We start from the raw sequence: 24,197 nt of genomic DNA on the forward strand, positions 1-24,197 counted from the left end.
GCATATTTTGGCATTTTGTATTTTCATTGCCTACAAATTCACAAGTTTTATAACAAACTTCCTTCCTTCTTTCCTTCCTCTACTTTCTGAATAATTTGATACATTAGCCAAATCTCCATTAAGACCCCTTGTTCCTGGCACCTGTTGGAGTCAGTGGTACAGTCAGGCCCAGGGAGGGAGCGGCTTGCAAGGTGGTGGCCTAGTGGGCCAGCACATTGTTTAAATAATGGTAGAGTGAGAAAATAAATGGCCAGATTGAGGCTAATGGGAACAGGTTTCTCACTGAGAGAAAAGGGTTACAAACATGAAAGAGGAAAACACTAGAATGAGCCTACGTTGGATGGAATTCGAGGGTTTCAACAAGTAGAGATGAAACAAACGTGAACTTCCGTGTGTGCATACAAGTCTGTGCACACACAACTACACACTGACACATGTCCCAGCTCTGCCTGTGAAAGAAATAGAGAGTGAGACACCCCGGCAGCACCAAGCACACCTGGCACCCGAATCTTGGTTTCTAAATGCCGTTTGTCGCAAAAAGAATCCAGAGTTCTATGGATAAATGGCTGATTCCAGGGCTGGGGTTGAGGACCAGATAAGCCTGGAACATCCTTCTGTGCCAACCAGCAAAGGCGCACTAATACAAATGGCGAGGGGAGTCAAAAGGCCGGAGCTAGATACAGCTGGCCCTTACACCTGTGTCCCTTTTGCCAAATCTGAGACACGGGCCAAACAAGAACTAATCTGAACATCGAATTAATGAAAAGGATAGATTATGGTCCATTGAGTAAGACAGGAATTTGTGAAACCATACCAAATATAAATAAATAGAAAGAAGAGAGAATTCCTTGTTCTAGCAAAAAGAAAACGTATACATTTGGAGAGCTTGACAGAATTAGAACACAGCCGACATTCAGCACAGCGACACCTGACACAGGTGTGAGCATCGAGCGTGCTCAGACCAGCAGGTGAAATATGAGGCTATGTGTGCGGGGGTAGAAAATAATAAAGCAAACGTGGAACAATGTCAACAACTGGGGAATCTGGTCAAAGGGAATATGAGTTCTAACTTTAACTTTGCGATTCTCCCAAAAGTTCCCAATTTGAGATTAAAAAGTGTGCGGTCTACAACCCGGCCTTCAGTGTGTTTGTTAAACCCATGAACAACATTCTTAGAGATCGTTTCCACGTCAGCACGCAGAAATCGACTTCGTTCCTCCTCACGGCTACACCACCCTCTATTCTGCCAAATAACTTCTCCGCTTCCCTAAGTCGGACTCGACAAGAGAACTACGTGTCCCTTCTCATAAAAAACAACAGTTAACACCTGCTGACATCTGCACCGTTTCAGAAAGCAGCACATGCCTATCACTCTCTATTAACAGCCGCTTTCCACCCTTCTGGAGACATCTCAAAAGGACAGGCTCTTGCGGGGCTCTAGCCCAAACAACACAAGCCCCACACCTCCCCTGCCTGGCCCAGTGCTTGCTGGAGGGGTGGGGAGGGGTGAGGTCATGCAGGCCTATTTGTCCAGAAGAGTCAGCTCAAGGAAGGTGCTCACTGCTCCTTCTCTGTCCCTCCTCCTCTTCCCTCTCCTCCCCTCCCTCCTCCTCCCTCTTCCCTCTCCCTCCCCCGTCTCTGGAACAGGAGCTCCCAAGTGATGCTTTTACCCCTTCTGTGCTCTGTACGTCCCCATATCTAGAACAGTGCCTGGTATGCAGTAGACACTCAATAAACGCTCCACATATTGGTGAGTGAACACACGGCATGAAGAAAGGGCTACAAGGAGTGATCAGGGAGACCAGGCAGCCACAACCCCATGGCCACACAGTTGAACCACAGGGGTTCTGTAGGAATGACCCCCAGGAGGGCTCCCATCAAAACCAGCCTGACACAAGACTCTGGGCAGAAACCCTTGGGTTTTCTGGAGCACTCAGTGAAGCAGAGGGAGACCCCCACCCCGAGCCCAGAGGGCAGCATGTGGGGTCACTCCTCTGCACTGCCCCGCACATCACCCACTCCCTTCGAGATTCCTGGAGGTTAATGTGCGGCTCAGACCCAAGAGCTTATGAGTGACTTCCAGAAACACAGGGCAGGGTCCTGACGACACCCAGCAGCCCCTTTCCCCAAGGTCATGGAAATCTCAAGCACCTGGATGCTCTGCCCAATCAGAAGGAGAGAATACTGATGCTGGAGGGGGTTTCCATTTAACTCGAGCTCTCCTTTCTTGATGAAAATACTTTCCTCGCTTACTAAAGGCAGCCCACATCATCTCAGAACGGCCCCTGAGCCAGCACGGGCCAAGCCTACCCAGGACCGTGTGGCCAGCCCAGCCTCAAGGGACTCCACCGTCCCATCCAGGCGGGTACGGCTGGCCAACGCATCGGTTCCCCTGCTGAGGCACCTGTGGGGACACCTGACAATAGACAGAAACAATTCTGGTTGTCACAACGAGGGGGTGCTGCTGGCACCTAATGGATAGAAGTCAGGGGCACTGCTCAACACCCTTCGGAAACAAAGAATGAGCCGCTAATGACAGGCGTCAATAGTCCCGAGGTGCGGACGCCTGTGTAACACGCCTCACGTCCTCCTCAACCCCTTCTTCATCCTACATCAAAACCCCCAGCCGATCTGGCCCTGTCTGACCACCACTCCCACCACCCACTCTCTCCTCGAGCCCCATGCCCCAAACAGGCCACCCTGCCTGATGTGTCCCAGGAGCGCGCCCCCCTGGCACGTCCGTGTCTTCCAGTCTACACGTCTATGCCGACTCCCGGGGCGCACAGCTGGCTTGGGCGGACACCCCCTGATGCCACGGTCAAGGCGGACATGAGCCGTCCTGGTTTCCCCAGGACCATCCTAAACCTCTCATTAACAAGGGTCTATGCCCGCAGCCCCGGCGGAGGGATCCTGGGGCACGGCGAGGGGCCTCGATGTGACCCCTGCAGACACCCAGCACGACAGCAGGCCCGTGCTCAGGGACCCAGTGCCCCCTTGCACAGAATCCTCCGCAGGAACAGCAAAGAGATGACATGCCCACGTGAGAGCCGTTTCCACAGGGAGCCTGAGTCTCCCCATCCCGCAGCCACCCTGCGGCCAAACCCGAGTTTGGAACAAGGCGTCATTTCCAAATACTCTGCAAACCTCTCCCATCAGGTGCGTTTGCTCTTCTGCGAGTTGGCGGTGCAAACGTTTATCCTCCAAGAGGGCCTCGGAAACAATGCACGTTCGCGACAGAGTCAGGAGTCAGGATCACAAATAGTCCAGACCAGCCCTGAACCTCCGCGGTGGGGGGGTGCGGGAAGGGCTCCGCCGAGCTTGACAAAGTTCAACATGCCTGTGCAAAGAGGCTGCTTTGAAAACACCTTTCCAGAAAAGACTCCAGTGTACCTTCCTCTCACGGAAGGTGAATTGCAGACCTTCTCGTCTACAAGGTCATCAAGCGGAGAAAAAGTAAACTGACTGCCTGCTCTCTGCGTGGGAGGCCGACCCTACGACCTTATCAAGGGCCTGCTGTGTCTGGCTTCTGGCTGGCTTTGGCCAATGGGAGCCCAACAGGAGATCAGGGGGAGGGCAGGGCGAGCTGTCAGGAGAGCCTCTGCGGAAGGTCACTGCTCCATGTAAGTGGCTTCTCTCCAGGACTCTGTCTTTCTGGGCTCTGCCGTCCCCTTGTTCCTCCAGGCCTGAGGGGAGCCACGGCCACAGCCCCGCTGCGGCCACCAGTCCAGGGTCCCACACTAGCCCTCGTGGATGCCCCACACCCTATTTTAGGGATAAGCCCTGCTGGGACCGTCCTGTTTGAGGGTTCCCTGCTTCCTGCCTGATAAAACGGCCCAGGCGGATTCCCAGGCCCCCACGCCCCCTGCAGACTTGGGGAGGGTCCGTGGGGGCCAGGGGGTTCCCACGCAGGCAACGCAGAGCAGACCCGCCTGGGAGAAACAGGAGGGAGGGCGTGTGAACCAGAGCGAGGGGCGGGACTCTCCACCATTCCACCCTCCCTGACTGCCCTGAATTATTCAGATACATTGTCTTGTAAATGGAGCGCAGGTGAGGGGCCCGTGGCTGAGCCGCTCGGGAGACCTGTGGCTCCAGGAGTTTCTGCAGGGGCAGGTGAGGCCTCGCCGAGGACCACAAAACAAGAGGCCAGAGGGCAGAACAACCAGCCCCTAGGGTTCATTTTCTGGGTTGCCTTCACCCCTTATCCCGGGGCGTCCTGCCTTGGGACGGGCAGCCCTCTCACCCCTGCAAACAAATGTGCCTACCCCTGGCCGTGGGCCACTCAGATCGTCGCTGCATCTGGAGAAGAGCCTCGGGCAGCGAGACAAAAAATACCCGCCCCCCGCCCCCCCCCCCCACTAGACAGAGGTGCATCATCTCTGCGAACACTTCCCCGACTGTGTGGCCCGCAAACCCCACAAAGGAGGCCTTAAGATAGAAGTGAAAACTGCTGGGTTCCCTCCATCGAATAACCTCGGGCAAGAGAGGAAACAGCTGAGCTCCAGGAAAGGAAAGGCCTAATCCTGGCGCTGAGGGTCTGGCTCAGCGGCTCATTGCTGCTGAAAGGCCGGCCTTGGGAACGGAAGGGGCGGGTTGCCGGGGACCCACCTCTGCGTGCCTCCTGGAGGGAGGCTCCTTCCTCCGGGACGTGCCGGGGGCTGCCTGGCTGTGGTGTTTACCAGCTGGCTGCCGGCAGGCAGGCCCCTGGTGGGTGCTCCCTATGTGCGGGTGGTGGCCAGGGATGGTGCAGTAGGGCACAGGCAGGGGCAGCCAAGTCGGCGGTCCCGACCCCGCCCAACTGTGACACACTGTTGTTTGGGCCATCGGCAGATTCCAGAACTCGCTACGTGCAGGCACTCTGACGGGGACGCCACGGCCGGCAGAGCCCCGCAGCCAAAAGCCTTCAGCCGGGTCTGGTGGGGGAGGTGTGTTCCCACACAGGCAGGAAAGAAAATGCACCAGGTACGCGGTCTTTGCACCAGGTGCACGGGCTCTGGGGGGGTCCCCTCGGCCCACTCTGACCGGCTTGCACCCTTAGCTGGCGCTCAGCCCCCATGATCGCTGTTGGACGCAGGAAAGCTACCCAGAGTACATGAATGGAGAAACCAGGGGGCGTGTCTCTGTCCACCTGTCTGTCCTGCTGGCTGGAGCAGATTCAAGCAGGCAGAAGGCTCCCTGGGCTCGGAGGGATTGTGCCCCGAGCTACGGGGACACAGAGGCCCACGGGGCACAGCCCCGTCCTCGGGGGCTCCTGACCCCCTGGGACACAGGAGCGCAAGTCTCATTATCTGTGCCCAAGAGAAGGCTGCTGTCTCTCGCCCACCCTCGGTGGGAGGCGCCCTGGAGTTTCCCAGGAAAGAGAAAAGCGGCTCCCAAACGCTACAGCCATGGAAAGTGGGGTAGTTCTGATGAAAGCACGTAACACCCTCTTTCCTTACAAGCCAGGAAACGGCAAAATAAAACAAAACCAAAACTGCCCACACCTCCACAGCATCTCCTCCACCTTCCTGATGTTCGGGTTACATCCGGGTACGAACGGACAATCTTGGCTTTGGAGCTGTGTTTGAATGGCCTGCAATTTTAGCCACCGGAGCCACCGGCGATGACCCGAGCCAAAGCAGCCGCAATGAAGAAACTCTTTCCACGCCTCCCTCCACTGCAGGGGGAACTCTGGGGGCCCCCGAGTCTCCCCGACCCCAGCACAGGGCTTGGGGACACTTACACAGACCCTCAACAAACACTTCCTAAAGAACTTTTTCAGCCAGTATAATTTCGGAGTATAAATGACTTCAGACAGGGGCACCTGGGTGGCTCAGTCGGTTAAGCGGCCGACTTCGGCTCAGGTCACGATCTCGCGGTCCGTGAGTTCGAGCCCCGCGTCGGGCTCTGTGCTGACGGCTCAGAGCCTGGAGCCTGCTTCTGATTCTGTGTCTCCCTCTCTCTGACCCTCCCCCGTTCATGCTCTGTTTCTCTCTGTCCCAAAAAAATAAATAAACGTTAAAAAAAAAAATTAAAACAATAAATAAATAAATAAATAAATAAATAAATAAATAAATAAATGAATGAATGAATGAATGAATGAATGAATGAATGACTTCAGACAGAAGAGCTGCTGGGGCCCGGCCACTGGTCGCCCAGGCTGGCGGGAAGCGGTGGGGGGGGGAGGGAGGGGGGGCACCCCGTCCTACCTTGTTGTAATACTGCACCTGCACCGAGTGCCAGCGCCCGTCACTCACGCCCCCCGGGACCTGCGGGGTCACCGTTGTGGTGGCCTCACCTGCGGGTGGGGGAGTCCAGAGAGAGCACAGGTTAGCGGGCCACAGACGACACAGCCTGGATCGACGTTCTCTTCCAACAACGTGGGTGACGACGTGCTTCACGGCTCTTTAAATAGTTTCAATGTACAGATCAGATGCCCAACGATGCCCAATGGTTCCCCAATGTCTGGAACCCCGAGCCGGGCCTTCCGTCTTTTCAGCATCATAAATAACACCGCCATGAACACCTTCGTGCGTTCTGCATTTCCCCCCACAGGACAGATCCCCAACAGGACCAGGGGACGGGCAGGGAGCACACTTAAAGGTGCTGCAAAGGACGAGGGTGGTTTCAAGCGACAGAGTGCCCGTGAAGGGCTCAGAGAGCGGCTCCTTCCTGGGGAGGAGGCCCCACCTGCTGAGAAGGTGAGCTGCACCTGTTCGCCCACAATCTCCAGGGCGATGAAGTCGTGCTTCTCGTTGAAGCGGCCATTATAGAGCAGCAGGGCGTTCCTCTCTTGGGTGGCAAACCTGTGGGGCCAAGCAGAAGCACGTCACAGGACGAATGGCCCGGCACCGAGGGGCCGCAGACGGCCGGGGGTAGGGGAACGACGCGGCACGCCCAGCCGGCAGAGGGCGAGAGCGTGGGGACCAACTCAGGAAAGACTCTCGTCCCCGGGAAACTCATTTTTCTCATCAGGAGTCGACGACCCATAAAACCTGCTTGGCGATGTTCTTTTCTGGGAATAGCAAAGCAGATACCACAGAGGAATCTGGTTTCCACGGCCGGGAGGACAGGAAAAGAGGACATCTGAACCGTGTCCTAGGAGGACGCCACCGCCACTGCACCAGTTAGAGGCGTGTGAACAGAAACACGTGTGGTGCAGGGGCGCCTGGGGGGCTCAGTCGGGTGGGCGTCCGACTTTGGCTCGGGTCATGATCTCACGGGTGGGGAGTTCGAGCCCCGTGTCGGGCTCTGTGCTGACAGCCCGGAGCCTGGAGCCTGCTTCGGATTCTGTGCCTCCCTCTCTCTCTGCGCCTCCCCTGCTTCCATTCTCTCTCTCTCTCAAAAATAAATAAACTTTAAAAAAAGAAGAAGAAAAAAAAAAAAAGAAACACGTGCGGTGCATGTTCTGTTACTGGAAACGTCCCTGTGCACGTTCCTCAAGGCAATACCACCCACGCAGGGAGGCTGATGGTGATGACTGCCTCAGGGCCTTTGTCCCTGGTCTCCACCTCCATTTCCCTGCGCTCCCAAACACTACCCCCTCCCTGCCCCAGGGCCTTTGCACTTGCTGCCTCCACCCCCAACAACCCTCCCTGGCTCCGCAGATCTCTCAGGAGACACTGACTGCACTTTCTGTAAACTTCACTCCATCTACATGGTGCCCCGACCCGCTCAAATCTATCACATCACTTAGTCTATTTCTGAAGTTATGCTGTTTACTTATTCGTGTGTAAGAGCTATGATCTTTAAGGGAAGGAACTGACTCTCACTCACTACTGCATCCTGGAGCCCCAAACAGGATCTGGTCCATGTACGTGCTTAATAACGACGTGCTAACAAACAAATGAACGGGTGAAAGCATGATTGGAAACCAGAGGGGTGAAACTGAACAGACCTGCCCGACTTCAAGCCTCTGAAGAGTTAGAAACCACTTATTTGGGGCCGCCTGGGTGGCTCAGTCAGCTAGGCATCCAGCCGTTGGTTTCGGCTCAGGTCATGATCTCATGGCTTCGTGGGTTCGAGCCCCGCTTGGGATTCTCTCCCTCTCTCCCTGCCCCTCCCCCACTTGCACTGTCTCTGTCTCTCAAAATCAATAAACATTAAAAAAAAAAAAACCCACGTATGTCAACAAGACGTAAACATTCTCAGAGATCTTTCAGCCAACCCCGGGGTCCCAAGAAGGCCAGCTCGACCTGGGGTGCCTCCCGACACCCTGGTTACAGAGAACCTAGAACGTCTCCTATAGGAACCTGGGAACTGTTTCCTAGGCGAGCTCGATGTCTGTCTCACCGGAGATTAAGTGGGGGAAATTATTTCCTTTGATTCAAGGTTGGATTATCTGTTTTCAAGCAGCAAGAGTGTCGGACCCTGCCTCGGGCATCTGACCTCAGCCTTTCCTTTGAGCTCCTTAAAACAAACAGTTCTCGTCCACAGGTGAGGGGCCCTGTGGCCTCCCCCTCCGTTTACAACATCAGCAAGATCCAGTGACATGGTAGAGAAAACCCCCCGCACAGTGAAGGGGATGCTTTGGGTCTGGGGGGAAACAGGCAGAAGAAGGGCACGGATTATGGACAAGACGGAGACTCCTGGGTCACGCCTAATCCTTGCCGGGCAGGCGGCTCTGCCGTGGGTTTCTCCTTGGACCAAGGTGGGGGTCGGTACGAGGTGTTCGTGTCCAACGGCCCTGTATGCCCCCCGCCGCCCCGAACTGGCACCCAGAGGTCTCCCGCTGGACACAGAGCCCTAACAAGAGACCCAGGGCCAAGGGGAAGGTCTGGACAGGGCAAGACAAGGAGGAAAGACCAGAAACAGAGACGGAGACGCGGCGAGGGGCCGGGGAAGAGGCCAAGAACACAGGATGGGGGGGCAGGGGGTGGAGGACGAGGAGGAAGGCGCCCCGCTCCACCTTTCCCACGGGGTGTCTACCCCCAAAGCACAGCCCCCAGAGCGTAGCTGCTTTTCTGCTCAAGTTCTGGGAGGACTTCTCGGGATTTTTGCTTCCAAAGTCATTCCCTAAAAAACTCCTCACTGATTCAGCGGCGCCCTGACGCCCTGGCCGTGGCCACGCGTACGGCAAACTGCCCCTAAGTTGCTGGCAAATGGAATCAGCTAAAGACACCAAATCTGACAGGCAAGCGGACATCAATCACATTACGTTACCCGGACGTTAATCAAATGCTTCATTTCTCAGATTCTCCCTGAGTCTGGAGCCAACAGACTTCCTCTGTCGGTTTCCGGGCCTGCCCGCCTCCGGCACCGGCATTTCTGGTCCCCTTTCAGCTCAGCCTCCGACAGGGACCCCCTCCCTGCAGCTCACTCGCTGCCGGTGGTCGGGGCACAGCACGTGACTGAGGGCCATGGCTGCGCGGACGTCAAAGTCACAAGCCCCCAACCACCACGCGTCACAGGCCAGGGATAACACGTGCTAGGAGACCCAAAACGCCTTTGACCGGGAGGGCGGACGCCCACAGGATGTGATGTTTTAAACATCAAGCCACACGGGGCACAGAGTGGCTGGGGACCCCATGGCAGAGCCCCAGTTTGGAAGGCTGTGCCCGCATGGTGGGCCTTCTGGGTGCAGGTCTTACGGGCTGAGGACAGAGACCCGGCATCCCGAGCGGGCAGAGAGCCAGGATCCAGGGCCCGGCACCCAGGGCCCAGCTCGGCAGTCGGCATTGAGGGCCAGCTGCCCCAGACACTTCCTCTGCGCCCCCAAGCCCTCAGGCCACGCCCCAGGGAGGGACCCTCATCCGCCTTTCTACAGAATGTGGTGGAACCATGGCCCAAATAAAACAGGCAACGGCCTCAGAACTATGGGACTCCAAGTGACCCAAGCCTCGAAACCGCCTTTACGGTCAAAGGAAAACAGCCATCCAGGCCTGGAGGGCCAAGCGGAGCCCCATGTCCTGCCTCCCCAGAGCACGGTGGTGACAGGCGTGGCTCTCCGGGAGCTTGAGAGCAGGGAGTGGCAGCCAGGGACCCTGCGCAGTGATTTAAAGGTTTCAAAGAGGGAGGGTACCCACCCTGGAGACTTCAGCATGATAAACGAGCTGAAATCAGGACAAAAATCAGGATCAGGAAGTCGGGCCTGAGTTCCCACCCCCGACCAATGAGCTTGCGTGGAGAACCAGTTTAGGGGGAGAAGGTCCCAGCCACAGTGCAGAAAACCCACTGATAACTCAAGCCCCGTGTGGCAGGAGGCAGGCCCAACGGGACTCAGGCTGACTCCGGCCAAGCTGACGAATCCAGTGCCGTCACACCAGCTCACCAGGGAGAGAGGATGAGGCCAAGGTGCTGGGGCCGGGGAAGGGAGAAGCGAAGCGGCCAAACAGGGGACAGGAGGACGAGGGCTCAAGGGGCTCGTAGGATGCGACAGGGTGAGAGGCGGGGGCAGAGGCCAAGGTGGGCCCTGAGCCTCAGGCAGCTCCGAAGAGAGGGGCTCCCGGGGGAGAGGTCGGGGAGCCTGAACCACATGTCCGGCATCCCAGCCCTCCAGAGCTGGCTTTGCCCGGGATCTCCACATAATCAGGGAGCCTTTCCCAGCATTCATTTCTGGAGTCCCTCCCACTGGACTTGAAGATCCCTAAGGATGTGTCTAAAGTCTTTCTGATTCACCCGTTACCCAGACCATCTCTGGCATAACAGGTGCTCAACAAGCATGAGCTGAAGCAAACTGAGGGCCCCGGCCCCAACCACGCTCAGCGCTGGGAACGCACCGTGCGGCCCTCGAGACGGCACAGGCCGGCTCCCAGCTCCTGCCCACAGGCCTGGCCTGCCCTGTGCCCACTGTGCTCACGGTCTTTCCCCCGAAGCAGCCAGCCCACACTCCCGGCTGCACCAGGCTCCACTGGGCTGGAGCCACGGTGGCACATGCCTGGCCACTCACCGCAAAGACCAGGCCTCACAGCCGACTCTTCCGGGCTGCAGCTCCCACCAGCGCCCCCCAGGGCCTGTCGGCTGCACTGCACCCCTCGCCTGGTGGGGGGGGGGGGGGGGCGCAGGACCCCCGGAGAGGAGCCCGTCTTCAAAGGGCAGCCGGCAGGGAGCAGATGTCTGCTCCAAGGGCACAGGTGCCACGTCCCCACCAGGAGGCCACCCTACGGGCCCCCAACAGGGACACAAACGACCACACATCAAATACACCCCACTTCTGCAGAAACGTACGCAGAAATAAAGGAGCACCTGCACCCTCGACACAGGCGAGGCCACAGGCGGCTGCCCTCGGCTGCCCAGCTCTCGGACCCAAGCTGAGTCGACCCGGGGCCCGGCCGGCCGGGCCCCGTGCCCCCCACCTCTGGGCGCCAGGGCCACCCCAGCGTCATCGGCAAGGGAGCGGGACGAGAAGAGCGAGGGCAGGCTTCCGGCCAGGCTCCACCCCCCCACCCCCGTCCCCCGCTGCTGGCGTCCTGAAGTTCTGCCCTTGTGACCAAAGGGCCCCCGGACGCCGCCCCGCTGTCCCCTGGAGACGGCTGCTGCAGCACCAGGCGCTCTCCCGCGGGGCGCACGGGACGCACTCACGCGAGGGAGACGGTGAAGTGGAAGCGCTGTCTCAGGCCTCGGAAGGTGACGAAGGACCGGGGCGGGAAGCTCCTGGTGGTCACCTCGCAGTAGGGCCGCTCGAACTCGCCGGGGGGGCACACGCAGTGGAAGCCGCCGATGAGCAGGTTCACGCACGTGCCCCCGTTCTTGCACACGCCGTTGGCGCAGCGGCCGGAGCGCGAGTTCACCTCGCAGTGCTCTCCTGCGGGACGAGACGGGCGGGGGAGAGGTCACCCTGCGGCCCCGGAACCCGACCCGCGGGCGGCCGTCTCCGTGCAGCGCGTAGACACCGCAGCGCCTGGGGCCTACCAAGGACCGCGTCGCAGTCGTCCCGCGTGGTGGCACCCCGCTCCCGGGGGGCGATCCCAGGACAGTTCCCCGGAAACACCCCAGGGGGCTCCTCCACAGAGGTCCCATCCCTGCCCCAGCCCTGCCAGGGTCCCCGCGCTCGGGGGACAGAGGAACGTGCAGGGGTGAACGCTACACCCCACTAGCCCAGCAGGGCCTTCTCTTCTGCGAGAATCATCCAGACATGATGAGAATAAGGGGGCGGGGCCCAGGCCCCCTCCCACAACCGTGCCTGTTGCAACGGCTGCACAGTCAGAACAGAGGGGGCGACCGGGGTGCACGCAGGGAGCACGCTGGGCCCAGGGCCACCACCTCGGGAGGCCTCCCGCCCTACGCGCGCCCCCTCGCACTGCCCCGAGAGCGTGGCCAACGCCGGACCCCCGGTGTGTCTGTAATCCCGCCTGGCCCCCTCGCCAGCCTGGAGCTCGCCAAGGGCAGGCGCCACTGTGTCCCCACATCCCGCCGTGGTGACAGCAGGGTCCCGGAGGCTTCCCCAGAGAGACTGCCTCTGCTCCAGAGGCCTGTCAGACCCCGCCGGCGGGGAGGGTCCCCGTGCTCGCCAACAGTGGGGACACGCTCTGGGAGGCTGGGGTGGATCCCGAGCTGGCAGCCGGCAGCGGTCTGCCGGGACGATTGATGCTCGCTCCAGGGACGGGGAGGGCGGCCCAACCCCGCGGCCCAGCCTGCCTCTGCCACACAGAGGGAGCCACCAGCACCCCGCCAAGACCTGTGGACGGACAGGAGCTTCTAAAGAGCAGACACTCACTCCCCAGCTCCCGCCAACATTCTTTGCAAGTTACTGATTTTCATTTCATTTCATTTATTTTTTAAGTAGGCCCCATGCCCACCACGGAGCCCACCACGGGGCTTGAACTCACAACCCTGAGATCAAGACCTGAGCTGAGATCAAGAGTGGGATGCGTAACCGACTGAGCCACCCAGACGCCCACACCAGTTACTGACTTTAAATGAGCACCTTTTCAAAGAAATGTTTATTTCTTTATCTTTCAAAGAGAGTACGTGTATGCAAGCAGGGGAGAGGCAGAGACAGGGAGGGGGAGAGAGAACTCAAGCAGGCTCTGTGCTATGAGTGCAGAGCCTGATGCGGGCATTGATCTCACAGACCTCGGCTCATGACCTGGACCAGTATCGAGAGTCAGATGTTTAACTGACTGAGTTACCCGCATGCCGCTAAATGAACACCTTTCAAAATGAACGTATGACATTCACATCTGCACCCCTGTCCCCCCCCCCCCCCCCAATCACTGTACAAAAACACGTCAGGGCAGTAAAAGCCCTCAGCGGTCTCCTGCACGTCCTCAGGAACGAATCACTTTCTTTGGAGTCCTTTCCTGTCAGTGCACCTGCTTCCGCCCCTCGTTACTGGCTGCACAGAATTCCACTAGAGGACCCACCAAAGCTTCAGTCACTAACGTTCCTTACTCTATTATTGATGGCGTGTATGTAGCTTATAGCTTCTTCTATTGCAAATCACTTTCAATATACATCTGTGCTGGGGTTTTGTAATGTTTATTTATTTTTGAGAGAGAGACAGAGTGAGAGTGGGGGAGGGACAGAGAGAGAGGGAGACGCAGAATCCGAAGCAGGCTCCAGGCTCCAAGCTGTCCGCACAGAGTCCGACGCGGGACTCGAACCCACGGATCGTGAGATCATGACCTGAGCCGAAGTCGGATGCTCAACCGACTGAGCCACCCAGGCGCCCCCAGGATCTCTTTGCATTTTATTGACAATGTGCATTTGCTGCCCCTGGAGCCACCCGGTAATTCCTCTGCATGTTTTCCTATCAGCTCCTCATAAACGAAGGAAATCAACTCTCCTCTGTCGTTTCTGTGGCTGCTCCCTCCTGGCTTGAGGTTTACATACTTGCAGCCACACAGAGATGTCGTATTTGCGGACAGTCATATCCATCCATTTTCCCTTAGTGATGCCCGTGCTCTTAGATTGGTACAAGACCAGTACGAAGGGATGTGAATCACACACCTCCAGAGACGTCTAATAGGAGGGGCCGTGGTGCGGGGACAGTGGCCTTCAAGCGACAGCAGCTTCCTGGAGCCCAGGAGTCACTGGGATCCCCAGGCGTCGCCTTAGCCAACCGGGCTGACTAACAAAATACCCGCAGACCGTGTGGCTTCAAACAACAGACATTCATTGCTCGGGGTTCTAGAGGCTGTAAGTCCACGGTCAAGGTGCCGGCCACCCCAGCGCCTGGTGAGAGCCCGTCCCCGGGAGCCCACTGTGCTCACGTGCGTGCAGAGCAAGCTCTCTGGTGTCTCTTCTCGCGAGGACGCTAATCCTGTGTGGCTGGGGGTCAGGGCTTCCACCCGTGAGTCGGGGGGGGGGGGGGGGGGACACGAGTCAGCCCACAGCAGGCACGTGCGAGATCGCTGAGAATGTGAACGGACTGCAGGGTGATGTTAGGATCTCATCAATCTTGAACAAGGAAAGTGAGGTGCTGTTGAGAGTGGGTGTTACGGTGGAGCCCGAGTGCCCCCTGGGACCGAGCCCCGGCGTGCTGGGTGCTGATGGCTCACACCAGACTCTGCACCCAGAACCCTCCCAAAGCCAGGAAACCGCCCTTGCTGGGGCAGCCCACACCCCGTGGCTGGTCAGTGAGGAGCTGGAGGGTCCGGTGCCCCGGCCCAGAGCTGGCCGTCTCCGGAGGTGGAGACACGGTCAGCAGAGGACTCTGTCGCTCCCTTCCGGCCCGTCCTGAGCCCCCGACCCCCAGGCGCACCTCCTGAGAACACAGATCGCAGGGACTCAGAGCATTCCTGGAGGCCGAGCTCTGACGGTGAGGATTCTAGAGCGCGATCGCTGACCAGCGTAAGAAAACCCTTTCAGCCACCCGAGGGGGTGCTTCCAAGAAGCTCACTTTTGAGGCACAGGCCAAACTGACCTGCGGTCAGCATCGCAAACCAGTGGTGCTCCCAAACACTCTGGGCTTTCCCTCCCCCTCCCCCACGTAGCCCCAGTCGCAACGCCCAAAAAGTACAATTTGCTCCAGGCTGAGCCCCGTCGAAAACGGGGGGCGGGCGGCTTGAAATCACAGACTTCCTAACTAAAGTCCAGGACCGTGAAGGGGCCAGCAGGCCAGTGACCCCCAGGGCCAGGCCAGAAGCCCCGGCCAGCCCACCCACCTGTTCTCCCGGGCAGGGGCTGACCCCAGGGTCGCGTTGGCAGAGAGGCTTGGTTCGCACCCGCTCAGAAGTAAGAGGAAAAGGACAGGAGCCCACGGACCCGCCTGGACCCCCTCGAGCTCCACCCTCCATGGAAACTCCTGGCCCCAGCTGGCTAGGGGGCTACCAGGGTGCCCCGCCTGCCACAGCGCTGGGCTCGGCCACCGTGCGGCTTATGCTAGCACACACACACACACACACACACACACACACACACACACTCACACACTCACAGGTGTGCTGATTCATACAGCTGTGCACACACGTGCCCTCACACATACGCCTGTGCACTCACACCCTCCCCCACCCACACTCACACCCTCACACTTGCGACCCAGTGCTCCTGGCCTCCTCCAGGTGAACAGCCCACGGGCTTCTTAAATTCCCTGCCTTCCTTTTCCATGCTTAGCTTAACGTGTGTTTGTCCTCCGCACACTTCAAACTCTCTAATCTCTGCTTGAAAAACGTGTATGACATGTGGGAGTGTTTGCTCCCTGAGTTCCAGCTTGGCATGTCGGTGGCCAAGTACAGAGTATTCTGGAACGGAGCCGCAGCGAGGGGACAGGGCGGGGAATGCTCCCCAAACCGTGACAGCAAACAAAGGGAGGCCCGCTAGGCCCTTCCCACAGCGCTCCGCCCCAAGGCGTTCCAGAACAGCGTCGCGGGCTCGGGTCCAGGTGTTCCTGCGCCCCCCCACCCCCGCCAGCCTTCCGAGGCCCCCAGCCCAGCCCTTGCCTGCGCGCCGGCCTGCAGACGTCTTCCCCGGGCCCGCCTCCGCGGCCCAGAGACAGGAGGCCGTGCGCCCGGCCCGAGAGCTCTGCGGTCCCCGAAGATGTGACTTTGACTCTGGCTCCCGGTTTTCCTGCTTACAGACCAGTTTTCCGGGGCTGCAGGGAAACTTCCTTCCCCAGGAGGAACAGAAGGACGGCTGGCGTGAGGGGGCCTGTCCCACCCACGGCCACGCGGGGACTTGAGCGCTCAGACCACCTGGTGGTCCCATGGGGGGTCATCCCTGTTTTTCTTCAAGATCGTGCTATTTTTTTTTTTAATATAAGTTGCGAACGAAGCTGTTTCCACGGAGCTGTTTGTTTTGATTTAACCGTAAAGTTTTTTTTTCATTTCCAATAAATACTGGTTTCTTAAGGCTGGTGGAAGAAAGGACAACAAATTGCGTGGCTTAAAACAACAGAAACTTATTCTCTCGTGGTTCTGGAAGCCAGAACTGAGGTGTGGGCAGGAGGGGTTTCCTCGGAGGGTCCCAATCCTGCCAGGGCCTTCTGCCTTCCCCACTCCGGCGCTCCCGGGCTTGTGGCCACGTCCCCTCCAGTCTCTGCCTTCACATGCACATGTGTCCCGTGTCCCAAATCCCCTCCTTTTTCTTACAAGGACACCAGTCACCGGATGTCAGGGGGACCCCAAATCTGGGATGGTTTCATCCTGAGAGCCTTAACTAATACATCCAGAAAGACCCGATTTTGAAATGAGGATGCGTTTCTGAGGCTCTGGACATGAATTTGGGGGGACACTACTTAACCCACCACAGCAGCCTTCTGTGTTTGTCCTAAAATTAGGGTCGTGGTAAATTTTGGCCTCGGCAACCAGCGCCCAGAGGTGACGCAGCATCTGACCTATGAGGCCGCCTCGCTGGCTTCTGAGTGACATTCGGCTCTGATTCCTCTGCACTCAGGGGCGCTCTTCCCCAGCCTCGTCTGAAAGCCAGCAAGGGGCGGGGGCTCCCCACCTCCACAGCCATGCCTCGGCCCGCTCCTCTGGGCCCCACCAACCAACCCAACCACCACCCCACAGAGCCCACACCTCAAACCCCGTCTTCCTCTTCCCTGGAGGAGGGGCCCTCACCATCTGAACGGGAGGCAAGCCCAGGGCCCAGAGACACCCTGCCCCTCCCCCTCACCTCCATCAGTGCCCCTCCCCCTCACCTCCATCAGTGCCCCTCCCCCTCATCTCCATCAGTGCCCACCCCCTCATCTCCATCAGTGCCTGCCCCTGTCACCTCCATCAGTGCCCCTCCCCCTCACCTCCATCAGTGCCCCCCCCCCTCCGTCACCTCCATCAGTGCCCCTCTCCCTCACCTCCATCAGTGTCCCTCCCCCTCATCTCCATCAGTGCCCGCCCCCACCCTCCCCCACCCCCGTCACTTCAGGGAGTCCCGTCCCTCACCTCCACTGCCACCTGCACCCCAGCAGTGCAGCCTCCATCCACACAACCACAGCCACCTCGCCGCAGACGCCCTGAACCCAGGCCAGCCGCCCACTGACTTGCGAACCCGCCTGTGCTCCACGTAACTCCAGAGAGAGCTTTTCAGAATGCTCCCCTTGCCAGGTGCTGGCTTAGCGGCAACGCACGGCTCCGTAAAGACGCCACTCCGCCCCGAGGCCCGGCCCTCAGCCACACCTCTGCCCCCACGAATGCCCCGCTCGCCCGCGGCATGCCCCACACTCTGGCCACGTGGCCCCCCTCCTCCCAGGGCTGTCGGGGACACGACAGGTGACGCAGGTGGTCACCAATGATAACCCGGCGGTGGCCCCCTTCCTGTGGGCCTGGCCTCCGGGGGCGGCTTCCCTGCACCCGGTTGCGGTCCTGTCCCAGGCACGCTCCCCTTAGCAAGCTGCACCCATATGCCTGACCAGGTCCAGGGCACCCATGACAGTCGCTAAAAGGCCCAGAAGCTTCTGGCTCCAGGCTGGCAGCGGCCGTGGGGCTGCTCATTAGCATCTGTGTCCCCAGGCTCCAGGGTGGGACAGGGTCTCTGGAGCCAAGTCTGAGCACGTCCGGCACGCAGAGGGTGCCAGGCACAGAGGGGGCGCCCGATGCACACCCAGCGCGCGGCAGGGATGAGACAAATGCTCGGAAAATGAAATCGTAAAATGCCAGGATTTCCCGGGTCCAAGCCAATGATTAATGCCTGCACGGAATTATAAAAGCTACTAATTCGTGTATTTGATTCAAACGGTGTTGGGAAAATGCTGATGTAATGAACGAAGAATTACTTTTATAGTTAAACACGCGTTTTGGAGAAGAGGCCAGTGAGGACTCGGGAGTGTTGGGTATTCAGACGGGCGAGGTGAGCCCGGGAAGCTCCTTCTGTCTGGATTCTAGCACCTTCATTCAGGCCGAGCCCGGGTCTCCTAAGGGCACTTCCCACAGCGGCCACCGCAGCTCATCTGTCTACACTGTAAGAATCTACCAACACTTTCTCTTAAATGTAGGTCCTATGCAGTGGGGTGCTGGCGAATCCTGAGAGCCGGCCCGGGTGAGGGGAGCCCCGACCTGCCCATTTCCCATTTCCACGGTGGGCACACCCCCTCAGTCAATTTCAAGCTAACACCTTGACATCACTGAGCACGAACTTGGAAGAGACGTGATAAGTTTTGTTTGTTTTAATCTATTTTTTGAGTTTTATTTACTTATTTTGAGAGAGAGAGAGAGAGAGAGAGCATGAGCAGGGGAGGGGCAGAGAGAGAGGGAGAGAGAATCCCAAGCAGGCTCTGTGCTGTCAGCGAGAGCCTGACGTGGGGCTCCAGCTCGCGAACTGTGCGATCATTTTCTGAGCTGAAATCAAGAGTTGGACGTTCAGCCAACTGAGCCACCAGGCGCCTGAGCCTCTGATTCCTAATTTTGGCCGGGGTCATGATCGCAGGGTCACAAGTTCAAGGGTCATGAGCTCTGCACTGAGGGTGGAGCCTGCTTAGGATTCTCTCTCTCTCTCTCTCTCTCTCTCTCTCTCTCTCACCCTCTCCCCCTCTGCCCCTCTCCTCCACCTGCATGCTCTAAGATGAAATGAAATGAAATGAAATGAAATGAAATGAAATGAAATGAAACGAAATGATAAAAATGATCTTACTTTAGGTAACTAACTCGGATCAACCTTAGTGAGCCTCATATCTTTACCGTCTGATACAGTTCTCATTAGAAACACTATTAAAATGGGGCACCTGGGTGGCGCAGTCGGTTAAGCGTCCGACTTCAGCCAGGTCACGATCTCACGGTCCGTGAGTTCGAGCCCCGCGTCAGGCTCTGGGCTGATGGCTCGGAGCCTGGAGCCTGTTTCCGATTCTGTGTCTCCCTCTCTCTCTGCCCCTCCCCCGTTCATGCTCTGTCTCTCTCTGTCCCAAAAATAAATAAAAAACGTTGAAAAAAAAAAAAAAAAAAAAAAAAAAAAGAAACACTATTAAAATGAAACCCACATGTTCTCAGACACACTTCCTGTCCAGAATTAACTTTATCGTTCCTTTCCTGGGAGTCCTCATTCAAGTCAAGTTTGGGCTTCTCACATCCTGACCTCCTGCTCAGAGTCAGATGCTCGCTCTGGGTCATTCCGACTCTGAGAAGAATCTCCCCTCCTCCTGCCATGCACCTCCACCACCCCCTGCCACCGTGATGAGTGCCAGCCCCACCCCCACGCCAAGGATCGGGTTCACCTGGGCAAACCGATAGCCGCACTCAATAATGCATACAGTGAACCACAAGCCCCCCGCAGGTGAGGAACACAGGGCTCCGCCTCCTGGTCTTGGCCCCGGTGCAGAACCCCAAGCAGAAATTTGGGGAAGGACCCCCCTTAACAACGAAACAGAAGCTCCCCGGATCCGAGGCCCCTCCAGCCCCCTTACGCACATGTCCGTGACCGGATGCCTGTCCCACACCAGCCTTGGGGCTGGGAGCGAGGGGACACTGCCTGCCCGCCCCCGGCCTGCAGTGTTGAGCCACAGACCCTCACTCAGTCTGTGGCTGAATCCCCAGGAGAGGCCCCAGCGGGCAAGGGCTGGAGCCAAGGGCTCGCCTGCAAGGTGACTGCGGGGAACACGGGGTTACGGAGGGCAGTGAGGCCCGGCCATCGCTGCTACTCTAATCTCCAGACATGGGGACTCTGCTTTTTTTTTCCTTCGTTTTTTTAAGGTTTATTTTTAAGAGAGAGAGAGACAGAGCACAAGCAGGGAGAGGCAGACAGAGAGGGAGGGAGACACAGAATCGGAAGCAGGCTCCAGGCTGAGCTGTCAGCACAGAGCCCAACGCGGGGCTCGAACCCACGAACTTCGAGATCATGACCCGAGCCGAAAGTCGGACTCTCAACCGACTGAGCCACCCAGGCGTCCCACATGGGGACCGTTCTAGTCACCATCTTGCAGATGAAGAAACGGAGGCCCAGCACCGTGTATAAAACATATCATTTTTTGTATGTGACAAGCAAGTTCCTTAAAGATAAGGAAACTGGAGGAAAGAGAGGACGCCTGGGTCCGGGAGCCTGTGAACTGGGCTTTGCCGGAACGACTGGGGATCGTGGCCAGAGGGGCAGCGCGACCACTAGGCTCCAGAAGGGGCCCAAGCAGAGGGACGGGAGAGCCCTGGTCCTGGCCACCGGGACGTCACGGTCGGGCAGGATGTCTGTGCAAGAGGAAGGCGTAGCCGGGCACCTCGGTGTCACTGCACAGAGAGCAGGCAGGCAAGCAGGTGGCGTCGAGGTGGGGTGTGTGTGCGCATGTGTGAGATGTGTGTGTGTAGGTATGTCTCTGGGGTGTGATGTGTGTCTGGTGTGTGTGTGGGGTAGAGGCTGTGTGATGGTCGTGGCAGGAGGGGCGAGGAGGTTCGGGGCTGGAACCAGGGCGAGGCTGATGTAAATCAGCACCTCCGAGAGCAAGCTTCAGAACTTGCCCCGTGGCTGCTCCGGGCGGAGACCAGAGAGGTGACAGAGCCCCAGCCAGCCGGGAGAGGGGGGCACAGCCAGACAGAGACCCTCGGACCCTCCTGGACAGGAGGGGAAGGGCACGTACAAATTTGATGACTTAAGCTGCTCAGTAAATAAAGGGACAGTTCGCTCCCTCCTCGTCCTCAGAAACAGCCAAGGGCTTTGAACTAGAAAAACCAGTATTTTCAAAGTCAGCGAGGGAAGAAGTCGGGTCTGAAGCACAAAAGACACTTTGGAGCTTGAAGTTTAGGCAGAATTAAAGATCGATAAGGTGCACGGAGGACAGAGCGTCCGGAGAGAGTGCAGGCCCCACAGTCACCAACACGGGACGGCTTCAGAGTCAGGTCCTCAGACACAAGGACACCGAATGTCAGTCCCCACCGTGGGTGTCAGGTTACTTTGCAAAGGTAAATCTTAACAAACAAGACGTGATCCAGCAGCGCGGTTCCTCGGGGGAAGCACAGAGACGGGAGACAAGGGACAGGGGACACTTGAGGGTCTCCGTCAGAAATGGTTCAACACTGGGAAAACATGCCCATTCATCCTTCCACCCACCCAGGGCCTCGGCGGCCCCTTCTACCAAACACCCCCCTCGGGAGCAACACCGCTGCCCCGGGACAGAGGCTTCCTGAGCAAGCCCCCGGCCGGTGCCTCAGTTTCCCCTGCTGCAAATCCCTCTCTGAAGGCAGGATTTCTGTGTCTTGCCCTGGAGCAGCCCCTAGCACCCAGGAGGCCAGCATCAAGGTGAAATGCGCTAATTCTGCAAAGCTCTGAGCTGAGCACCTGGCAGGCTGGTACTGTGATTTCCTGGTTATTAACTCACTTCTTGGGACTAGGAGCCCCCCCTCCCCCACACTCCTTGTTTGACTTTCTCACCTCCCGGTGACTGGCTCTGCCCTGGAGCCTCCCCCTCCATGGGGCAAGGCTGCCAGGAAAGGCCTCTGCTGAGAGCCCAGACACCTGCCGCCCACCCTCTCTGACCCCCCCTGCGGGGAGGGAGGGGAAGCCGGAAGCCCAGACCTTGTCCAGGTTGAGCCTTCTCTGAGCCTTCTCGAATGACTTCATTATTGTCTTTGAAGCAATTTCCCAGAACTGCAGACACACCCATTCTTTTTTTTTTTGAATATAAATAAAAAACGCATTCCAGCAGGAAAGGAAAACGATTCTGGCTTACCCACCGCTTTGGTTCTTCTTACCGGAGTCACCGACATGTTTGAGGGTTGAAACCCGGCTAACCGGAATAATCAGTGTGTATTCTAAACTCCCGGGGATGGAAAGGTGGCCCAGCCAGTGCCAGCCCTGAGCCACACCCGAGGACCCCTCCTTTTAGGAAAGGGGTGCTCTCCCCACCTTCCCACTCCTCACGCCCATCAGAGGGTGAAGGGCACAGAAAATAACCAACCCTCAAGTCAGCTAACCAGTGGCCCCGAAAAGACATCTGCAGGTTCCGACTTCCCGAAGCTGTGGGCATCGGTTCATAGGGCAAAGATTGCATGGAATGAAGGGTCCTGGGATGTGAGACCCGACCTGTATCACCCGGGTGAGCCCCCTGCCCTCACATCTGTCCTCACGCGACAGGGGCCGGCTGTGCAAGGACGGAAGCAGAGATGGGAGCGGTGTGGCCACAAGCCCAGGGCCACCTGAGGCCACCAGGAGCTGCAGGAGACACGGAAGGGCCTTGCTAGGGTTATTTTACATCCCCAGGTAAGCCCCAGGGCACTGACCCAACCCTCCTCACGCCAAAGGAGACCGGCCAGATTCCGGAGCCATCTCCTTCCTGGGAACAGTCGCCCACAGAAAGCCGCAGCCCTTAAATCTTTCCGCATCTCCCTGAGCCTCATTGGACCAGGAGCTGCGCCCCCCAGCACGAGCCCGCTGTGGTGCCCCTGGCTGGCAGCGGCTGAGGACCCAGCAGGAACTAAATGAACACAGCGCAAGTAAACATCACAGGTCTTGGCTGCCAAAGCTGGTAGGGAGGCCAACCAGAGGGCCCCGGACACCTGCCCGCACGTGGTGACCAGGCAGGGTCAGCTGAGCCGACCACCGGGGCCTGAGTGCCCAGGACACCATCTTGGCCCCTTCAACAGGGCACTTCCAACCCCCTGGAGCAAAGTCACGGTCCCTCCGAGCCAGGGGACAGGCCAGGGATGTGGGCTTAGAACACCGGTGGCGGCTCAGGAGGTGTCCAGGCTCCAGAATGAGGCAGAGCCTGGCAGAGGGTCCTGACCCGCACAGTCTGGCCCCCAGCCAGTCCTGATGGGACACAGACTTCACACTGCCCTGGGGCCTGAGCACACGCTGAGAAGTCACAGTCCTACGGTGGGGCCATCCAGGGCACCCCCCCGTGTGCCCTTCTGGGCCTGCAGCTGCCTCTGTCTACAGTGTCTCAAGAATGAGCCCCAAGATGACGTCTCAGACACAGGACTAGGATCTGGTTCTAATGACCCAGGGGTATCTGAGGGTAGGGGTGAGGGTGGGTGTGGGGAGGTCTCCTAGAGAGAAGACGTGCAGGTGGGGACAGACGGGGGCCCTGTACCCCTTGGAGACAGAGGCATAGGGCCCCCCGGCCCAGGCAGAGTGGTGAGTGGGCTGGCCGTGCCACCACAGGGTGAGGGAGGGAGGGAAGGAGGGGGGGAGGGCCGAGGGTCTGGGCACAGTCCTGTGACCTTGAGGAAGAACCTGCTGGTCGAAGGTGAACCCGGCAGCTGCATACCCCGAGGCTGGGAAGCGGTGTCCTCACCACCGAATCAGCTCATAGGAAAACCGAGCCAGTTCTCAAACAGCAGCGTGTCCAAACTCAGCCAGAATGCTAACAGAAACCTCCGTCGTCCATACAAATAGCAGCTCAGCCCCCAGATGGTTCAAATTCCACTTCCTGCGTGGCGCTAGAGACGTGGGGCAGTTCCGTGGGACCCGTCAATGTCCACAAAGAACATGTATTCTTTTTTTTCTCAATGTGTATTTCTTTTTGAGAGAGACAGCGACAGAACGTGAGTGGGAAGGGGCAGAGAGAGAGGGAGACACAGAATCCGACGCAGGCTCCAGGCTCCGAGCCGTCAGCACAGAGCCCGACGCGGGGCTCGAACTCACTGACCAGGAGATCGTGACCTGAGCCGAAGCCGGTTGCCTAACAGACTGAGCCACCCAGGCACCCCAATGACTTTCACTTTGAATGATGATGACGAACTTCCTGGTTTAAGGATGAAACTCGCCTTGCTGACGATTCTTCCAAGGGGACCTCCAATCCCGTGAACCGCGGCAGGAGCTGGTGAACCTCCTCTCCCGCACGGTGTGGACGCCCCTCCCCTCACAGACGGCCGTGGAGCTCAGAACAGAGTTTTACACGGAGGCGCGGGGTTTCTGCTTGGGACCGTGCAGCACGTTCGTGCATCCCGTGATGACGGAAATACCATGACTCTGACAGGAGAATTCAA

The 24,197-nt window shown here is 58.4% G+C and overlaps 1 protein-coding gene across 1 annotated transcript in view; it reads right to left on the bottom strand.

The window, feature by feature from the left end:
* Positions 1 to 24,197, bottom strand: part of CELSR1 (cadherin EGF LAG seven-pass G-type receptor 1) — a 138,348-nt gene that overhangs the window by 54,929 nt on the left and 59,222 nt on the right. The window contains exons 3-5 of the mRNA XM_042948138.1: positions 11,497 to 11,719; positions 6,667 to 6,782; positions 6,186 to 6,274 (exon numbers count right to left, since the gene is read on the bottom strand). Of these exons, the coding sequence (XP_042804072.1) occupies positions 6,186 to 6,274; positions 6,667 to 6,782; positions 11,497 to 11,719 (428 nt within the window). The remainder of the gene's footprint in view (positions 1 to 6,185; positions 6,275 to 6,666; positions 6,783 to 11,496; positions 11,720 to 24,197) is intronic.

This window comes from Panthera leo, chromosome B4 (assembly GCF_018350215.1).
Source record: "Panthera leo isolate Ple1 chromosome B4, P.leo_Ple1_pat1.1, whole genome shotgun sequence".
In the NCBI taxonomy this organism is placed as follows: domain Eukaryota; kingdom Metazoa; phylum Chordata; class Mammalia; order Carnivora; family Felidae; genus Panthera; species Panthera leo.